Here is an 18,960-nt window from a genome sequence, read left to right as displayed (position 1 = left end):
GTGTGTGTATAATGCTCGCGAGTCAAAGCACTTGTCCGTCGCCTCGATAGAGCGTGACGGAAAGTAAACAAAAAAGCATAGAGCTTCCAATTCAGGCACGTTGATAGCGTCTATCCTTTTTCGTTTACTCTCTGTCTTGCTGTATCGTGACGATGAAGAGATGACACTGGATTCTGGCCAGATACACACACACACACACACACACACACACACACACACACACACACACACACACACATGTGTACATATATATATGTATGTATGTATGTACGTATGTATGTATGTATGTATGTATGTATGTATGTATGTATGTATGTATGTATGTATGTATGCATGTATGTATGCATATGATTATAAAATAATTGTAAAAATCACACGGGTTTATATATTCGTTATCATTTGCCTTGCAAAAACATTTCCAAAAAATTATACTGCGTATATCATATAAATAGAATTAAATATTTTTACATATGTGAAAGACTTATGAATAATTTGTTCAAAGTGAAATTATTCGTGATATTCTTACGTTTCCAGATGTAAACATTTTTACATAGTTTTATCTAAAGACAGCAATTCACAGAAAAAGAATTTTTAAAGCATTGGATACCTAAAGGAAAATGTATACGTTTTTTTAAATGGAATATATATATATATATATATATATATATATATATATATATATATCTTTATGGTTTGATAGATATCGGTACCATTTCGGAGATGTAGTGATACATATCAGGACATTTGTTACATATTGGGTCCGACCCGGTATTTTTTTACATGAATAGTAATTTACCAGGACCGGTACCAGTTTATTTAAAGATGTGTAATGTATAAAACCAGAACCAAATTTCTGTTCATAGATTGCACATTAAGAGGACCGGTACTAGTATTTTAAATATACCCATTGTAACAAAACGGGTCCTCCCTATGTAATTCGCTTTATTATATCAAATTAGAAAATTTCTCTTAATAGTGTATATTTCTCAATACGTTAAATCTCTATTTCAGATTAAAAATTATCTATTCCTGTTTTCATACAGTCGTTAACATGGTGTTAATATTAGTTAATACTATTGGATTTAATTACAATATAAATAAAAAGAAATATCAATAATAAATATTTTGTTAATTTTCATTGCTATCAAAATTCATACCTCATACAAACATTATTTTTGAAGAATAAGCAAAAATGTAGTAAAAATATAAAAACAAGAATTTGATTCAGAAGTATCTATCATAAATGAAATGTTAAATATACAATACATTTTGATCGACGTAATACCTAAAAATATGGAACCAGATAGTAAAATTATTACTTCTAGATGATTTTTAATATAATTTATCAATTAAACGAGCACTTAATTCAAAAATTTCATCGATGTAACGACATCTGTTGGGTCCGGTTCTGATTTTTGTCGTTACATCGAAGAAGTTGGAGCCAGCATAATTTCATGACTTTACAAAACATATTTTTAAATAATTTTTATCAAAATTTATAAATTGTATGACATACATTTTTTATTACGTAAATTAGAGTGTAAATTAGTTCCTAGTAAGCTGTTTACATATTACTGGTGATACGTGTACTAAATTGTATTTTGTACGTTTGGAAATAAGAATTCACAAATATAACGAGTATGTGAACATATGAACATTGCTTTATCTGGATATGTGTTTGAACCTCGATACGCGAGTAATACGAATATTATATACGTTTAAAAATACGAGTATATGTCTACACACATCGTTAACGCACAATCAATTAGTTTCGGAATTTCATCGATGTAACGATATCTATTGGGTCCGGTTCGGATTTCTCTCGTTACATAGAAGAAATTGGATCCCATATTTGTCGTTACATTGATGATATTTTGAAATTACACGCTTGCTTCTGTATTAATGAGGTATTTAGACATATACTTTTAGAAACACAGGTCGTATCATGATTACGTCCAGGTTGAAACACATTCGAGTTAAATCAACGTTCATATATTCACATTTTCATTTTATATGTGAATCCTAGTTTCCGAGCAAAGACAATCGATTAAAACACATGTCTTCGATAATATTTAATTAGTCTATGCAGTATTGGCGAATATTATAATTTACATAATAAAAACAATATGTCATCGAAACTTATAAATTTCAAAATCAGCATCGGTCAATGGAACTAATAATTTTAAATGAATTTTATTAAAAAAATATCCGATATACTCTTTTTATTAAGTAAATTTGAGTGTTCGTTAATTCCTAGTGAATAAATTAAATATTATCGAAGCGTTTTAAACGATTTTGTACTCTTGGAAACAGGGATTCACAGATGTAATAGAAATATGAACATATGAAAATTGTTTAATCTGAGTATGTGTTTTAATCTCAATATGTGAGTAATACGAATATAGTGTTTACAAATATATATCCACATACATCGTTAACGCAGAATCAATTAATTTCGGAATTTCATCGACGTAACGGCATCTATTGAACCCGGCTCTGATTTCTGTCATTACATCGAAGAAATTTGACCCCATATTTGTCGTTACATAGACGAAATTTTGAAATTACACGCTTGCTTCTATATTAATGAGGTATTTTGACATATATTTTTAGAAACACAGGTCGTGTCATTATTACGTCCAGATTGAAAAACATTCGAGGTAAACCAACGCGTTAATATATTCACATTTTCGTTTTTCATGTAAATCCTAGTTTCTAAGTAAATGCAATCGATTAAAACACATGTCTTTGATGATATTTAATTGGCTACGAGGAATTGACGATTATTTTAATTCACATAATAAAAACGATATGTCGTCGAAATTTATAAATTACAAAATCAGCATTAGACAATGAAACCAATATCTTTAGAAAATTTTTATCTAAAATTTATAAATATCTATCACATATCCTTTTTATTATGTAAATCAGAGTGTTTATTAATCCGGGTAGGCTATTAAATTCTAACGAAGATAAGTACATTAACGATTTTGTACGCTTGTTTATTATATTTAGCATTAGGACGTCTCATCACTTTTAATTCGCCCGTATTAATAGTTGAATTAGTATTAAATAGATATTGCCCACTTTTACGAGTTCTTTAAATTAAGATTTTGCGCTCTGGCTGTCCTCTGGGAAAAAATATCCTTTACTTCTTTTACATCTTTATGTTTCCTGTTGGGATGACGACTCAATTCTGTTTGTTCAGTTTGACAATAAATACAAAAATCCTTATTTCCAGATTCCACAGTTTTTACAAACATGTTTGTGTCATCGGGTGCGCTATGTTTAATGGAAGTTTCCAAACTAGTATTACATGATATTTTAGATAAATCCTGATCTTTCATAGAAGTTTTCGAATTTTCTATCTCACTATTTGTAGAAATATCTGAATCAAGTACATAAGAAGAATCACTTGTTTTGTTGATTGTACTGATACTTTTTTCTTCTAAAATAAAAAATGATGTATTTATTTTCTTTCTGATTTAATACAATAGTATCAATGTACTCAAAGTCTCAAAAAGTCTTGTTATTACAAATTAGTTTTATGCAATTATTGACATAAGTACTTTTAATTAAAATTTTTTAATTAACATAAAATTTTAATTTTACCATCTCGCACATTTGTTAAATTAAATAATTTTGGAAATAATACATCTTTGAGACTAATATCATGAAATACTTGTTCATCATTTATAAATTGAGTCGACCTGTACATATCTTTTTCTGTTTGATCAAATTCTTTTTCTGTTACATCAAATGGCAGTACAAAAATGTCCCGGTATTATATTATGAGCTTAGTGAAAATAGATTTTTAATTTAATTACAAAATAAGTATTACCTTATACCTTTTGAATTATTAAGTTCTACAGATAATTGACACAAATCGGAAAAATTGTAAATAAGAAATTATATACTTTAGGCAATACTAAGAAAAGACGAATATATATTTTAATTTTTTAAAGAAAATTAAAACAGAATTTTTTGTTATTGTGCTACTAATATATTATATATCCTGTTTTATCATGCTGGTTTAATTTAGTTACGTCAAAATATGTCACGCTTTGAGCATTCTCTATTACAGTGCTTGCTACAACAGGTTTTAAATCATCTCAAATTTTTATAGATTGGAGTTGATTAGAATTATCCCCTGGATTATTAAGTATAATATTAGATGCAGACGGTTCTACACATTCATTATCTACTTTCATGCCTAAAATAATATTATTTTATAATAATAGCAATATGAAAGAAATATTGCTAATAACTATGTGTCCTTATGATTTCATATACTCATCTCTTTGTTTCTCTCTTTGTATGCTTTAATAATTAAAACTGTATTAATATTAGCTTTTAATAATATTATCCGTACTGTGGATAAAAATTTAGCACCAAAAGATTTTCATTTATAATTTTAAATGTTTTGACACTTTTTCTGTAGATATTAATCTAATTAACACAAATTCGTTCCAAACCAAATTTTAACACATTTTCAGTTAAAATATAATATAAACTGTTATTAGTATTGCAAATCTTAACGTAACTGTTAAAATTAAATAAAATTGCGATACGCAACTTATTGAACCACATATCTTACCCTCCCAATGTAAATTATAAGTCGCTTCACTCCAGCAATTAAAGCATACTCCGAAATATTTTATCAAATATCGTGTATATACTTGTGTATATACACGATATTTGATAAAATATTTCGGAACAAACGCTCATAAACAAATTTCAAGATATAATCTTATCTTCTATTATTTTTTCTTCTTCATTTGATTATTCATCCATGCTTTAATTGCTGGAGTGAAGCGACTTATAATTTACATTGGGAGGGTAAGATATGTGGTGGTTCAATAAGTTGCGTATCGCAATTTTATTTAATTTTAACGGTTACGTTAAGATTTGCAATACTAATAACAGTTTATATTATATTTTAACTGAAAATGTGTTAAAATTTGGTTTGGAACGAATTGTCATATACAATATAACAGGTACACGATATTCACGATATTCATACATTTAAAATAAGAGATAACAAATATATTAATGTGTATATTAAGAGATTACACAATTTTCTTTTTACATTAACCATACTTTGAATGAAAATTTAGCAACATAAGATTATCATTTATAATTATGAAAATGTTTTGACACTTTTATTGTAAATCTAACACAAATTCGTTCCAAACCAAATTTTAACACATTTTCAGTTAAAATATAATATAAACTGTTATTAGTATTGCAAATCTTAATGTAACCATTAAAATTAAATAAAATTGTGATACGTACGCAACTTATTGAACCACCACATATCTTACCCTCCCAATGTAAATTATAAGTCACCTCACTCCAGCGCTAAATGTACATTATAAAAAAATGATTAAATGTTATTTTAATTCGATATGAGTTTAGATCTCGGCGTAATGAGAATGATATGTCTAAAAATATGTGTCAAAGTACATCGTTAATATAAAAGCAAGCAATTAATTCCAACATTTCATCGTTGTAATGACAAGTATGTGGTCCAACTTCTTCGATGTAATGACAGAAATCAGAACCGGACCCAATAGATATCGTTACGTCGATAAAATTCAGAAATTAATTAATTCTGCGTTAACGATGTGTGTTGATATATATTTTAAACCGCATCCCAAAACATCCTTTCGGAGGAAAATTTTATTGTATATAATACAGTATACGTTACGTGTACTATGTATTTCGAGTTTTCCTCGGAAAGGACGTTTCGGAATCTAACCTTAAACATAATATTTATATTACTTACGTACCGAGATTGAAACATATCCAGATAGAAAAATGTATGTTCGCATTTTCATTACATCTGTAAATCCTTGGTTCCAAGCGTACAAAATCGTTAATGTACTTATCTTCGTTAGAATTTAATAGCCTACCCGGATTAATAAACACTCTGATTTACATAATAAAAAGGATATGTGATAGATATTTATAAATTTTAGATAAAAATTTTCTAAAGATATTGGTTTCATTGTCTAATGCTGATTTTGTAATTTATAAATTTCGACGACATATCGTTTTTATTATGTGAATTAAAATAATCGTCAATTCCTCGTAGCTAATTAAATATCATCAAAGACATGTGTTTTAATCGATTGCATTTACTTAGAAACTAGGATTTACATGAAAAACGAAAATGTGAATATATTAACGCGTTGGTTTACCTCGAATGTTTTTCAATCTGGACGTAATAATGACACGACCTGTGTTTCTAAAAATATATGTCAAAATACCTCATTAATATAGAAGCAAGCGTGTAATTTCAAAATTTCGTCTATGTAACGACAAATATGGGGTCAAATTTCTTCGATGTAATGACAGAAATCAGAGCCGGGTTCAATAGATGCCGTTACGTCGATGAAATTCCGAAATTAATTGATTCTGCGTTAACGATGTATGTGGATATATATTTGTAAACACTATATTCGTATTACTCACATATTGAGATTAAAACACATACTCAGATTAAACAATTTTCATATGTTCATATTTCTATTACATCTGTGAATCCCTGTTTCCAAGAGTACAAAATCGTTTAAAACGCTTCGATAATATTTAATTTATTCACTAGGAATTAACGAACACTCAAATTTACTTAATAAAAAGAGTATATCGGATATTTTTTTAATAAAATTCATTTAAAATTATTAGTTCCATTGACCGATGCTGATTTTGAAATTTATAAGTTTTGATGACATATTGTTTTTATTATGTAAATTATAATATTCGCCAATACTGCATAGACTAATTAAATATTATCGAAGACATGTGTTTTAATCGATTGTCTTTGCTCGGAAACTAGGATTCACATATAAAATGAAAATGTGAATATATGAACGTTGATTTAACTCGAATGTGTTTCAACCTGGACGTAATCATGATACGACCTGTGTTTCTAAAAGTATATGTCTAAATACCTCATTAATACAGAAGCAAGCGTGTAATTTCAAAATATCATCAATGTAACGACAAATATGGGGTCCAATTTCTTCTATGTAACGAGAGAAATCCGAACCGGACCCAATACATATCGTTACATCGATGAAATTCCGAAACTAATTGATTGTGCGTTAACGATGTATGTGGATATATATTTGTGAACACTATATTCGTATTACTCACATATTGAGATTAAAACACATACTCAGATTAAACAATTTTCATATGTTCATATTTCTATTACATCTGTGAATCCCTTTCCAAGCATACAAAATTGTTTAAAACGATTTGATAATATTTAATTTATCTCCTAGGAATTAATGAACACTCATATTTACTTAGTAAAAATAGTATATCGGATATTTTTTAATAAAATTCATTTAAAATTATTCCATTGACCGATGCTGATTTTGAAATTTATAAGTTTTGATAATATATTGTTTTTATTGTGTAAATTATAATATTCGCCAATACTGCATAGACTAATTAAATATTAAATATTATAGACATATGTTTTGAACGATTATTTACGATTGGGTATTAGTATTCATAGTTATAATAAAAAAGTAAACTTAATAATATATTAATCTCGATATTTGTATAATTCAAATACTATGTCTAAAAATATATGCTAATATACGTCATTAATTCAGAAGAAAGTAATTGTTTTCGAAATTTTATCGACGTTACGACATATATGTGGTCCAGTTTCTTTGATGTAATGGTATAAATCAGAAGCCGACCCATATCATATTTTCAAAAGGATTTTAGAATTTTACAAATAATTTTAAGAACATTTGTAGCTAAGAAATGTCTGGAATACAGCTCATTTGGAATTCCTTTGCGTTATGTAGCAGTTTTGAGAAATAGTTAAAATATTTAAAGGTCCCATTAAGTTACTATACATACAAAACTTTCTTTTTTCAGTGTAATATTTAATATAATGTATATAAATCGCTATTAATTACGAAATATCGTAAATATGATTATCACAAAACTATGTATACTGCATTTTAGATTATGTATATCATTTATAATCAGTTTTTAGTGCTTTTTGTAATGGTACCGTCAAGTAGCATAGCATAAAAAAGAACTAAATTTTGATATATCTTTGCTTCTAATTTATCCATATGAAAAATAATTACAAAATACTCATCCAGATGTTAATGTAGATCAATGTATACCTATGTATACGTAACTTATAGTTGGTCCCGGTATGTGTCGAACCATATATATATATATATATATATATATATATATATATATATATATATATATATATATTGTATAAACTTGTTTGATTCATTGTGATTACAATTATTTTGTGTAAGAATTGTACGCATAGGCCATTGTAACAAAATATAAGACATGTATAAAAAGTGGGCGCTTTCTGGTCTCTCTACGTCCCTGTCCAGAAATCGTCCGAAATCCTCTTTCTGAATTTTACGGCCAAAACGTAGCGCGGAAAACGAGATGGTCGAGAGGGGAGTGGAGAGGAAGGTATCCGTAGAGATAACATCGTAGCTCGCTCCGTGTTTGCCACCATGATGCTTTCTCTCTCGAACTGATGGTCTAAACAGACGACGGACAGAGACCGATTGTCCGTCTTTATCTGACTAACGCATCTCTCACTCCTGCACATAGCACGGAGAACCGTAATATCGACATAGCGCTGCTGAAAACCACGAAAACGTGGACATTACCGACGTGGAAAATGGACCTTGGCTACGTAGTTCAAGGTCCATTTTTCGTGAATCACAGAGGCCCTCTCAAAATAAAGTCGCACCTAAAATCGAAGCGTGACCGCTCTCAGGTTCCTCTCTGGTGTCGCTAACAAACCAATTAACTACATTCTTCAAACTATTGGCTTTTATTTTGCGGTTACGCATAATGTACAAACAGATCTCGTGGTGCAATTTTAATCTTTTAGAATTAAAAGGATTTTCTTTGTCGATATCTTTATTATAAAAACTAATGATGAACAAATTGTCTAACTCGCTACCAATTATATAACGCTCATATTTTTTTACGAACAACAGTGTTTCATTTTCAAATCTATCTTTCAAAGAATGAAGAGTTTGGTTCATAATTTCAAAAATCATATTTCTATAATGATCTTTAGGCTACGGAAAATTAATTTCATTATGAGAATTTTAAGATTCATATCGTCTAGGATTTTTTTCTGGTTTTTTAATTTCTGATTCCTCAATTACAAATTTTGTTTCTTCTACATTAATATTATTTCAGAGAAAATCGAATTTTGTTGTGGAATATAACAATTTGTTTTTTGATAATAACTTACAAAGAACGATGAAAGAATTAGAAATATGAAATATTTATTTTCTTAAATTTAAAACTCTTTCATTTTTATCGTATATCAAAAGTGGTGGGATTATAGCCATTTATGAGTGAGACAATCAAGCTGAATAAGGAATACAAAAGCTACTCCCATCCTTTACATTCTCTTGCAATTATGTACCACGAAATAAACACTAAACCTTTTACATTTCCTACAGAGAGAATTAATAAATATTAATATTATTATCTGCTTATTGGTAATAATTACAATATTATTCTATTAATTTTTCTGTTGTATGAGGGTTATTTGGAAAGTAAGGTCCAATTTCTTATAAAACATAAACCATTACAAATTTTTTCACAAAACTTTTTTTATTTAATTACTTACATTCCTGATATTCGATTAGCTACGGCGATTCGGACCTTACTTTCCGAATAACCTTTGTATAATTAAATATTACATATATTTCTTAATAGGTTTTGCTATTATAAACAAAATATGCTAAAAATTAAAGAATTTAAAAATTTATCACGGAGACAAAAAAATCGTTTGTTACTTGCAACAAAAAATGAAAATACTTTTGCGGATCTTCAAAAAATTATTTCTGTACAATGTTATAAAAATCAACATTTTAATGAATTGGAAATATGGGTTGAGTAAGTTACCATATTAAAAAATTAACACTTACTAGTCAGCGTAATTTTTACCTCACTAGTAAACGTGGGTTTACTCGCGTTTTAGTTACGATAAATGCAATGCACGATAAATAATTTTTTAAAAATCAATACTTTCTTAAAAATTGTCATAGAGGACTGATTCCAAAAGGGAATTAAAGCTAAAGTATCATATTTTTATTTAAAAAAAAATGTTATATTGGTTTGGATCTATAATTTAATGTTAATTTTGTGAAATAAAAGTGCTTATTTTTATGATATAAAATTAGCGCATAATATCGGATTTTCAATAAACATAGCTTCAGTTCTGTAAATTTAATGAATTTTAATACGAATTAAAAATAAAAATTACATGCCTTTAAAAAGCACTACTATAATATTTCTTAGAGGAGAAGGTGTTATTATGGGTGCCTATTTACATTTTGTTCAATTACATTGTTAATAATCAATATTATATTGATATTTGAACAATTATTTCGTCAAAGTGTTTAATAGATTCTAGACTCAAAGTTATGAATAGATTTATTAGGACGTGATTTGTATGAATGTGACAACACTGCACAATGGATGGAAGAGGAATAAGAGTAATACGAGGAATAAGAGTAATGTAAAAATAAATTTAAAAAATTGATTTTATTTAAAAAAACACATGGTATTTTGTTACAAAATTATATATTTTGTTAAAATAATTGTCGGCTATGTATATTATTGGCATAAGTGCCACTACATAATATCAGATAACTAAACAAATAATTCCATAAGGAATTACTAACAATTCATCACCTAATAACGGAGATAATACGGGTATTTATTATATCCACACGACTCATAATACCATCTTCTTTATGGGTGAGTATGTTTTTTTTTTAAAGATAAATATTTGTCTACTCTTAAAAAAAATAATGAGTTATAGTTTAAGCGTCTTAAAAATAACTAATTGAGATAAAAAAAATTAAGTTAAATGTTATTAATGTTTAATTTCTAATATTTCATTAGTTACTACTTAATTAGTTACTTTAATTAGTTACTACTTAACCCTGGAAATACCTCAAGAAAATGTACAATTACAAGACGATATCTCACAATCCAATATATCTCAAGTCACTATAGAAGTAAAAGATATTTTACAGCCTGAACAGGATATTTTTTCCATACAAAAAAATACACACAAACAAAAAAACACTTTACGGCAACGATTACATACTTGGGCTACCGAATGTAACGTTACACAAAAAACCGTAACAAAATTATTACGTATTTTACGAGAAGAAGGTCACAGTGATTTGCCGAATGATGCTAGAACTATGCTAGAAACACCAAAAGAAACAATTACTCGTAAATGTGGAGACGGATATTTACATTATGGATTAGAAAAGACATTACGGGAGAAATTAAAATATATCAAAAACGTTAACAGTAACAATATAATTGAAATTAATTTAAATATCGACGGTTTGCCTCTTGCTAAAAGCTCACAAAATCAATTATGGCCCATTCTTGGAGAAATGTTTAATATTGGCACTACGGAACCTTTTTTGATTGGAGTCTATCATGGTTACAAGAAACCAACAAATGCAATAGATTTCTTGCAAGAATTTTGTGAAGAATATCGCATTTTACACGTAGAAGGTTTTCAATTTGATAATAAAACTTATCACGTTGCCATTAGGGCAATTATTTGTGATGCACCAGCAAAATTCTTCGTAACGTCCACAAAAGGTCATAGTGGATATTTTGGTTGCGGCAAATGTTATTGCAAAGGTAAATACTACAAGAACAAAGTAGTATTTCTGGACGAAATTGCCTTGTTAAGGACAAATTGCAATTTTCGTAATAGAGAAAATCCAGACCATCATATTTTCGTTTCTCCCTTTGAGCATTTACCCGTGGATATGATAAATGACTTCCCTTTAGACTATATGCATTTGGTATGTCTAGGAGTTACAAAAAAATTACTACAACTATGGACTAAAGATAAACATATATCGCGATTACGAACAAGAGACATAGAAGCCTTATCAGCAGACATATTAACATTAAAAAAATATATTCCCAATGAATTTTCTCAATATCCACGTGGTATCAATGAAGTAGATCGTTGGAAAGCCACAGAATTTCGATTGTTTCTTCTATATCTTGGCCCTATCATTTTGAATAAATATCTGAATGAAGATTATTTTAAACATTTTTGTGTATTACATACGGCTATACGAATTTTATGTTGCCCACAAGATTGCTTAGAAAATAATAAATATGCAAATGATTTATTAATATATTTCGTAAAAACGTTTAAAATATTGTATGGCAACAATAATGTAACTTACAATGTACACAATTTAATACATTTGTGCAAAGATGTTAAGAAATGGATGTTAAGATATGGATGCCTTGATACTTTTAGTGCCTTTTATTTTGAAAACTATATGAAAACAATAAAAAATATGTTACGCAAGTCAGACAATCCATTGTCACAATTAAATAATAGACTTAGTGAATGTTCAATAAGATTTGTGACCAATTATCAAAATTTAAAAGTTACAAATGAACCAGTACTTATGAAGCCAGATCAAAAAAAATTACCTTTTCAAAATTTAGTGTCACAATCTTTTATTAATTCGAGAAATAGCGTCTCCAATATTATTAATAACGAATTTAATGGTACTTATGCTTGTACAACATATTTATACAATATACAGGGTGTCCCAAAATTCGCGCAATCGAAGTAGAAAACGTGATACTTTACGATAAAAGAAGCAACTTTTTCCTTTAGCAAAATTGCGTGCGACAAGTAGTTTTTGCAGGAAAGCACGTTAAAGTTAACGAGTAAGCGTTCTTCGTTCTGCGGCGCTCAGGGCCGGCGCGTGCGTTCCTCACTCACTTGTACCTAGTCATTGGCTAGTGGTGATAAATAATGTCTTAAGATGCTGATAAAATTCTGTTATAATTAGTTACGACATTTTAAGACTGTAGAATCAATGAATATCGGCCGTTAACCTCTTCCGTATTGCTTAAAATATGAAAAGTTAATAAATTAAATATTGATTTTATTCCTTATGTAAGAAATGAATAAAAAGTTATCTGATTCCGTAGGTTTATTTGAAAATAAAAATTAAAAAAAAACAAAGAATTTGTTTAAAATGATTAATTTTTTAATGTTATAATTATTACATAATTATATAAAATTAGTAATACTAATAGAATTGTATCAGCATCTTAAGACATTACTTACAACCATTAGCCAACGACTAGGTACAAGTGAATAAGAAGCGCGCACGCCGGCCCTGAGCGCCGCAAAGCCAAGAACGCTTATTCGTTAACTTTAACGTGCTTTCCTGCAAAAACTACTTGTCGCACGCAATTTTGCTAAAGGAAAAAGTTGCTTCTTTTATCGTAAAGTATCACGTTTTCTACTTCGATTGCGCGAATTTTGGGACACCCTGTATATAATAATGTTAATAAATTATTACAGATGAAAATAATATAGAAGTACATAATATATCAAACGATATACAAAACATTGAATACCAATCATGTAGTAAGTACTATACAATTAAACTCTTGTCTCATGCTTTAACTTTATTTTCATTTTTATTTTTGCCAAATTTAAAACACTACTTTTTAAGAAAATCCAAAAAACGTAACATCACAAAAATTAAATTGCTAATCAATTTAATAACTTTGATGCTTACAAACATTTCTATTACCCATCCTTATCTCAAAAAACTATAAAGAATTTATTGTGAGAAATATTATTAACCTCGGCCAGGATTTAAACCTGGATCCCTCAACATTCCGTGCAGCAGGCGTCTTAACCAGTTCGATCACTGAGGCTTTTTTAATTTTTAAACTACAAAAAAGTTTTCAAAAATAAAAGAAATTCAAAAATTTGTTTTATAGCTATATAAGTAAAATATGAATAAAGAAATATATATATATATATATATTATACTAAAGCAGCATATTATATAGGAAAAACAAATTTACTAATACCTCCTTCGAATTATAAAAGAAAATATATCTCAAAATCTTCGATTTCAAAACCTACATCTAAAAATACGCCCACCAGTGTTTCGGAAAACAGAATAGAACAAAATTTGGTGTCACAATCTTTTATTAATGCGAGAAACAGCGAGTCAGATATTAACAACGGATTTAATGGTACTTATGTTTGTACAACATATTTATACAATATATACAATAATGTTAATAAATTATTACAGATGAAAATAATACAGATGTACATAATATATCAGACGACATACAAAACAACGAATACCAATCATGTAGTAAGTATTATATTTTTAAACTCTTTTCTCATGCTTTAATTTTATTTTTCAATTTTATTTTTGTCAGAAATAAAACACAACTTTAAAAAAAATCGGAAACGTAATATTACAAAAATTGAGACGCAAAAAGAATTCTTTTATAAATTTTCTTTTAATAAACTCATAATTGATGACATTAATCTGAATTCTTTTTTAAATTCTGTGTGCTATTATATCAAGATATCCATTATTTTGAATTTAAATGGCTTCATGTCTCAATTATATTATTTTTGGATTCAAATAAATTATAAAATCTAAAGCGTGAATTCAAAAATATCGAAGTAAATTCTTTTTTATTCGTTTCAATTCATTTTTGTTTAATAGGATGGTAATAGGATAGGTAAATATATTAAATAAATATATAATACATTGATATATTTTGTGTTTTACGTTATAGATGTATGTCGTAAAAATCAAAAAATATTGTTCTCGCTGAACAGAAAACTAGATTTAGTTTTAAATCTATTAACAAATTCTAATACAGTTTTACAAACTAATAAACAAGAGACTGAATTATTGCCTGATTTCCCATTGGCGACTATAGAGGAGTTTTCTAAATTTGAAGCAGATCTCCAAAGTGATCGTGAAATTAGGAAACAATTTGTAAGTATATTTCTATGTATTTTTTAATATATACCAATAAACAACCAATTACATGTAATACAAATGTTAGTTGTAATTTCACACTCACAATGTAACTGTTATATAATGAGTGTGTTATATAATGAGTATGTTATATACGTTGCTGAGTGGGAAGTTACAACTAACATTTGCAATACATATAAAATGGTGTTTGCTGGGATATACATAAAATTTTCTGTTACAGAAAAACAAAGTGGTTAGTATTGGAGGAAAATCTTTCGCTCAAAAAACTAGAAACGCATTAAAATATATTTTAACTGACGTTCTTTGCCAAAAATTATCGTGGACAGGCCAAAAGGATTCAATGGCTATAAAAAATACGGCATTTGCGGACATCATTTTAGGTAATTATGATTTTTTTAAAATGTTAGTAGTACTGATTGTTGCAAAAAATTTAAGAAAGACAGTGAACAGTATGATTTCAGTGATATACTAATATATATCAATCAGTGATACATACATTGCCTTACAGTGATAGTACACTGTTTCCGATTAGTGAGAACCCCCCCTAAGTGAAATCACTGAAAAACAGTGAATAACTACTGATTGATCAAAGTTATAAATCTAGCACTGTAAATCAGTAAGATTTCACTGATTCAATTTTAAAAAGCTTCAAAATAAAATAAAAAGTTATTCTCACTCATTCAAACTCACTCTCTCGCTTAATCATTTTTTCAATCAATGAGTAAAAAGAAACTTTAACTCATTGCTCCCGAAATAGCTCGTTTTTTCACTCTCTCGTTCGGTCGCTCTCCCAATAATCTCGTAGAATGTATCTTGACGGACAGTTACTCGTCTTGAATGTTATATATGCGTCCAAGGAGATTCTGATGAGTATCTTAAAATGCGTAACAAGCAGGGATTCTATTGGTTCGCAAATTTATTAATGCCTTAGCCGTTTCTGTAAAAAAATTATTCCAAAAATTTTAAAAATTACTACTTGCACGAAAGTGAGTATCTCGTATATATGCTTGATAAATACAATATATTATAATTTTCCTTTGATACCTACCTTAAACAAGTGATTTTTAAATTTTCAAGATGATAAGTAGAGCACGAGTCCTCGTGATAAGACTTAACACGATTAGACTAATGATTGCATCAACAATCCCATAAAAATTTTTTTGTAATGTACAAACACGTTCGAACAAGTATATTCCGGAACAGATCGCATTGTTACAATTGAATTAAAACTTCAGATCACAAAATACTAGAGAGACGACCGATGGTAACTGCCGGAACTATCGGAACACTAGCGACTTTTAGGCCAAGTTCCGAAATTCTTACAACTATTTTTAGCTATTATAAACCAACTCTTAGGGTCACTTGCACCAACGTCGATTAACTTAATCGGCTGATTTTTCTATCGGAATTGACTAATCGCCTTTGCGTTAAGTAAAATTGACCAATCACGGTTGACACTTAATCGGCAATTAAGGTAATTGGCGTTAATGCAAGTGGCCCTTATTGTATTAAAATGCAAAATATAGTAATAATATAAATTATTTTCTAAATTGTTTCAGGGATTCTAAAGTCGTCTGTTTTACCGATATTTTTTATTTTAACTAATTTTTTAATTGGCTTTATAGAATCACAAAACTCTTTTATATAATTAAAGTACGCACCAAAATCTAAAGGAATAAGATCAATCTCATGTGAAAAACGAAAAAAAATTTCTTATTTGGTACGTAGAGCTATCACATGATGAAAATATTTGCTTAGTGTGCAAAATCTACGATATATATATACAAAATGAAACCTTATTCCCCTAGGGATAACATATACGAATAATATCGTGCAATTCAAACTAAGATTGAAAGCCTAGAAAAAAAGATTAGCTCAAATAAAATTTGTATAATTGCAATTCCAGATTCAGGACGATGAAAGAGGAGTCTCTCTATAAAAATAGTTGCTGACTCTTGCGATAGATGGTGCCGCCATCGTCATGTAAGACTGTTCGTATATCCTGTTCGTATATCGCCAGACTGGCTAGACATCTAAGTCTGTTCGTGTATAAAAATGTATACATTTTTTACAATTACGAGTTTTCGCTTTTTCTCTCCCAAATGTATCTCATTGTATACATTTTTGAATATTGTAATGCAATATAATGCATATAATGAAATCGCAAGTACATTTCTACAAAATGCGTGCGTGCAATGAGATTCCTCTTTTCATCGTCTTGTATCTAGATTTGCAATTATAAAAATTTTATTTGAGGTAATCTTTTTTTCTAGACTTTCAATCTTACTTTGAATTGCAGGATATTATTCGCATATATTATCCCTAGGGGAATAAGGTTTTATTTTGTGTATATATATCATAGATTTTGCACACTAAGCAAATATTTTCATCGTGTGACAGCTCTACGTACCAAATAAAAATTTTTTTTTTTGTTTTTTACATGAAATTGATGTTATGTGGCTGCATGCGTATAAGCGTGTGTCCTGCATGCGTACGTGCTGTAAACGTGGGTGCAAGCGTGTGAGTGTCTGGGTGGGTGTGTGTGCGTGCGTGCATATATGGGTATGTATATGTGTTATTTGAGAGAAGAAAGAATGAGAGAGAAAGAGAGAGAGGGAAAAGGGGGAAAGAGAGAGAGAGAGAGAAATCAATAACGTATTACTACGTATACTATTTTTTTTTTAAATATATATATTTTTAATATCGTTTATATATATATATATATATTACTTTACATATTTTTTTTTAAATATAGTTTTTTATTGATATCGGTAGTAATAACCATATGTATGTGGTGTTGGCGTTGGCGGCGGCGGCGGCGGTGGCATCATTGGCATTTGTATCACCATCGGCGGTGGCGGCATTTGTATCACCGTCGGCGGCGGCGGTGGCATCATTGGCATTGGATGTTGCATCGGCGGCAAAGGAGGCGGTGCTGCGTATGCTGGAGGAACGTACGCTTGATATGATGCGTATCCTCCAGCATACATCCGCCTCCTTTCCTTCTGTATCGCCCGCCGCACCATTTGGTTGACTTGCTGCAACAAAAAAATATATTTTATGAATATATATGAAAATATATAAACAAATCCAAATAGCGAACTGTCATTTTTACATCAAAATGTGTATGTCATTTTGACATAAAACTTAGTTTGCTAAATGGACGGACATACAGTACAAACAGTTATACAAGTGTCTATAAATTACTTACATTTTTATGTAGGAAGCCTCCTCTTCCTCTTCCGCCTCCTCTTCCTCCTTCTCTTCCTCCTCTTTCTCCTTCTCTTCCTTCTCTTTCTCCTCTTCCTCCTTCTCTTCCTCCCCCTCTTCCTCCTCTTCTTCCTCCTTCCCTCTCTTCTTCCCTCCGCCGGCGACTCTCTTCCTCCCTCCACTCTTCTCTTTCTTTCTCTAGTGAGAAGGGTGTTCGAGGAGGGGTATCATTTTTCTCAGGCGTGGCGCCGTCGCTTTTCGCTGTAACAAAAAAAAAGAAAATAATAAATAATTACATATTTTGCCTACTGTACACTCTCCGACTATACTTCGTTCCTTGGTATTCGTTCCTCGCAGGGCAAGGGAAACGTGAAATATAACCAGCACCTGATTAAAATATCGACTTAATTATTGATCGGTACAAAATAGTTGCTCGATCGAGAAAAATCCACGTCTTCCTTACACCGTGGAACGCCCCAAGGAACGAATCGTTGGACAATGTACAATTATCACTCACTCACTCATTCTCTCTCTCTCTCTCTCTCTCTCTCTCTCTCTCTCTCTCTCTCTCTCTCGTGTGTGTGTGTGTGTGTGTATTATAAATTTTTATTATATAATACTTACATTTGCGTGGAATTCGTGGCATTTTGCCCTTATCTGCTGTTCACTGCAATTCACTATATTTTCGCAGATTACGCGGCGAAGCCTATCACAAATCATATAAGTGAATAGATAACTAACTCCCGTAGTTTGCTTTGAAATAGCATTTTGAACGCCATCTAGGCAAATATACGTAAACGAACTAAGATTCAATATGAACGACCTCAAATACAATATATTTATTAGCAATAGTAAAATTAAAAAAAAT

The 18,960-nt window shown here is 29.5% G+C and overlaps 1 protein-coding gene across 1 annotated transcript; it reads right to left on the bottom strand.

The window, feature by feature from the left end:
- Positions 1-17,641: 17,641 nt before the first annotated feature.
- Positions 17,642-18,135, bottom strand: LOC113006062 (uncharacterized proline-rich protein-like). The gene is made up of 2 exons (XM_026141995.2): positions 18,094-18,135; positions 17,642-17,920 (listed from the first exon to the last, which is right to left on the bottom strand). Exon 2 carries the CDS (start codon positions 17,906-17,908, stop codon positions 17,642-17,644), a length of 267 nt encoding a protein of 88 aa, XP_025997780.2. The 5' UTR covers positions 17,909-17,920; positions 18,094-18,135.
- Positions 18,136-18,960: the final 825 nt, after the last annotated feature.

Source organism: Solenopsis invicta, chromosome 3 (genome assembly GCF_016802725.1).
Source record: "Solenopsis invicta isolate M01_SB chromosome 3, UNIL_Sinv_3.0, whole genome shotgun sequence".
NCBI classification, from domain to species: domain Eukaryota; kingdom Metazoa; phylum Arthropoda; class Insecta; order Hymenoptera; family Formicidae; genus Solenopsis; species Solenopsis invicta.
Note: the sequence above shows the minus strand (reverse complement) of the source record. Positions and strands in the feature narration are given on the sequence as shown.